The sequence below is a fragment of the Propithecus coquereli genome, unplaced genomic scaffold, assembly GCF_000956105.1.
Source record: "Propithecus coquereli isolate 6110/MARCELLA unplaced genomic scaffold, Pcoq_1.0 Scaffold236, whole genome shotgun sequence".
NCBI lineage: Eukaryota > Metazoa > Chordata > Mammalia > Primates > Indriidae > Propithecus > Propithecus coquereli.
Genome location: NW_012147908.1, coordinates 384,917 through 388,412, shown reverse-complemented (window position 1 = coordinate 388,412; position 3,496 = coordinate 384,917). Strand labels below are relative to the sequence as shown.

The 3,496-nt window shown below is 41.7% G+C and overlaps 1 protein-coding gene across 1 annotated transcript in view; it reads left to right on the top strand.

Moving 5' to 3' along the window:
- The window catches only part of KCTD16 (potassium channel tetramerization domain containing 16), a 298,156-nt gene extending 294,857 nt beyond the window's left edge, over positions 1–3,299 (top strand). Inside the window, exon 2 of the mRNA XM_012645797.1 lies at positions 2,816–3,299. Within this exon, the coding sequence (XP_012501251.1) occupies positions 2,816–3,270 (455 nt within the window). The 3' untranslated portion in view covers positions 3,271–3,299. The remainder of the gene's footprint in view (positions 1–2,815) is intronic.
- Positions 3,300–3,496: the final 197 nt, after the last annotated feature.

The window sequence follows — 3,496 nt, the reverse complement described above, 5'->3', positions numbered from 1 at the left end:
ATACATATAATGCACAGTGACCAGATCAGGGTAATTATTAATAGCATATCCATTATCTCAAATATTTATCATTTCTTTGGGTTGGGAGCATTCAATTTCTGAACTTACTGAAAAAGATCAAAGTAGATCAGCTCTGGTTTGGTGTGATTACTTTTCTTTAGCCCAATTTATTGGAACCACTTCTCAGTTGAGTCATATTAGCGCAGGGTTTGCCAAGTTTTGGGAGGCAGAAGCAGATTCTGCCTACTGAAGGTGAAAAACGATCCCCTCCAAATCCGTACTGGCAGACAGAAGCCGTTTTCTATTGCTGATAGATTCATTTGGTCACCAGCTGGTACATACTGAACAGTTTCTCTGTTGCATGGAAGATATTTATTTGTAATAGCCTGCGATAACTAGAACATTACTGCTATTGTGACTCGTTGTGGCTAATTGGATTGTTGCATTTAATTTAATGGCTATATAAATACAATGATTACTCAGTCACATTTTAGGAAGTGGCATAAGTTAGAGATGCTTCTGGAGTTGTGATCTGCAGGAATTTTTTTGTTTTACTCCCTCTGGAGAAAAGTATATTAAGATAAGTTGCTATAAATGTTAAATCATTTAATATGAAAAGCAGCGGTCTGCAACCTTTTTGCCATCAGGGAGTGGTTTCATGGAAGACAATTTTTCCATGGATTGGGGGAGGGGGATGGTTTGGGGGTGATTCAAGTGCATTACATTTATCATGCACCTTATTTCTGTTATTACTACACCGTTAACCTGTCTGCTAATGATAATCTGTATTTGTAGCCGCTCCCCAGTGCTACCATCACCTCAGCTCCACCTCGGATCATCAGGCATTAGGTTCTCATAAGGAGTGCACAACCTAGATCCCTCGCATGTGCAGTTTACAGTAGGGTTTGCGCTCCTATGAGAATCTGATGCCGAAGCTGATCTGACAGGAGGTGGAGCTCAGGCAGGGATGTGAGCGGGATGTGAACTATGGGGAGCGGCTGTAAATACAGATGAAGCTTAGCTCAATTGCCCGTCACTTAGCTCCTGCTGTATGGCCTGGTTCCTAACAGGCCACAGACTGGTACCAGTATGAGGCCCGGGGGCTGGGGACTGCAGATGTAAAGGACAAGCATTATACAAGAAGACAGGACATAATTTTCCTAATAGTTTCAATTCTAAGTTTCCTTTATTTTGACCATATTAAAAATGGCAATAAAGTAGGATCCTGTTATAATGGGCCCTATTATTTATGAGAATAAGATATTGTATAAATTAAAACTGAATCTTCTTTAAAACATACAAAGATACAACATTATCCTTATCCTCGATATCAGTATCCTAAAAGGCATCTGTTTCCCTTTATCTTTTATGGCTTAAGTGCAAAGAACTATATGAAGTGCCCAGCACATTATATGCAATCAGTAAATAGTATTAAGTTTTCGAATCTAGGAAGGCTGTGGCTGTTCAGAGGGTGGGAGGTTGGGTACAGTGACTTAGGTTTAGGAAGTTGCTTTGTGCCATGATTGTGGATTTTTCTAGTTCATGGATCCACCAACCGTGTACCTAAAAAATTTCTCTGCCTCTGAATTGCTAAATGTAGCATTATGAGACAAGACTCAGGGGAATGGGGGGAGAAGGACTCACACTGGCTTAAAAATAAAAGGAAACTTAGTGTATCATATAACTGAAAAGCCCACTGACAATGCTAGCTTCAGGCATGGCTGGATCCAGGTACATAAAAGTTATTATCAGGATACAGTCTTTTGTTGAATTTCTACATTGTTCCCTGGGCCATTTGCTGGGATTACAACAATGGATACTTCACTATGCACTCACTAAGGAGCTCATGGTCTAGTAGATGACGTGCATAAAGTAAAAAAGACTTATGATATGATATGTGCATAATAGATGTACTTACAAAATATAACCATAACTCAGAGTGGGGGGAAAAGCAAATACTCCTGAGGAGAGGTAAACAGGAACTTCAGAGGGAAGTTAAAGCTTGAACATTATTTTGAAGTGGAAGCAGGGATTTTACTGACAAGAAATTGTATAAAATGGTTAATAGCCATGGTTTTGGCATTTGGGAGATCTATATTCAAATCTCTTCTCTGCCACTTACCAATTGTGCAAACAGTGGCAAGTTTCCTAAACCCCGGAGGAATTTTAGTTTCCTTGTATGGAAGCCGAAAGTGGAACAAATGAGTTTGTAGAATTATCATGAGGACCATCAAGATGATAGGTGCATAGAAGTCAGATGAGGGCATGCACAGAGTCAGCCCTTCCTTACTGGTCACTGTCATTCCACTCTGATAGTATCTGACTACTATCACATGGAGCTTTGGATTAAAACTCAACATCAGCCATGGGAAATTGGCTAGGATTTATTGAGTGCTTACTGTGTGTCTCATAGGGCATTAAGGATTTCACTTGACTTATCTAAATCCTCCCTAGAACTCTAGGTTGTAGGAACTTATCCTCATCCCACAGACGAGGAAACTGAAGCTTTGAAAATTTAAGGGACCTGCCAAAGTAACAAGTTTAATAAATGGTGTAGCTGGGTATTCCTGACTCCAGTGCCTATGGGCTTAAGCATTATACTATATTTATCCTTACACAGCATACCATTATTCATTTCCTCCCTTCAGTGGACTTGGCTTTGGGGTGCTCATTTTGCAGCCCAAACTGTGTGCCACCCCATTTCTTCTAGAATCATTGTTCTGTGATGCTTGTTTGTGTGTGTTCAAGTGCTGTGTTGCTACTCCACGCTGAGCTGGCTGGCATTAATCCCTTGGATCCTGTGCTTCCCTTCCAGGTGAGCCTTCCAGGTGGTCATCCTCCCACTGTGATTGCTGCTGCAAGAATGGCAAGGGTGACAAAGAAGGGGAGAGCGGCACGTCCTGCAACGACCTCTCCACCTCCAGCTGCGACAGCCAGTCTGAGGCCAGCTCTCCGCAGGAGACGGTCATCTGTGGGCCTGTGACGCGTCAGACCAACATCCAGACTCTGGACCGTCCCATCAAGAAGGGCCCGGTCCAGCTGATCCAACAGTCAGAGATGCGGCGGAAAAGCGACCTGCTCCGGACTCTGACTTCTGGCTCCAGGGAGTCAAACATGAGCAGCAAAAAAAAAGCTGTTAAAGAAAAGCTCTCCATTGAGGAAGAGCTGGAGAAATGCATCCAGGATTTCCTAAAGATCAAAATTCCAGATCGGTTCCCTGAGAGAAAGCATCCTTGGCAATCTGAACTTTTACGGAAGTATCATCTATAGGGGAGGGCTGGGGGATGGGAAAAGAAAAACAAAATGAGTCACCATTTTGAAATAAACCTCCTAAAAGAAATTCATATTTTAAAGGAAAAAAATCGCAACGAATGATAACATATTTGTTAGAACACAATAGTTCATTGATACACTACTGCCTACTTTACCTAGTTCACCTTAACATGTAAATCCACAGGGTAGATTTCTTTCTAGATGTGGAAATACAAGAAAATCT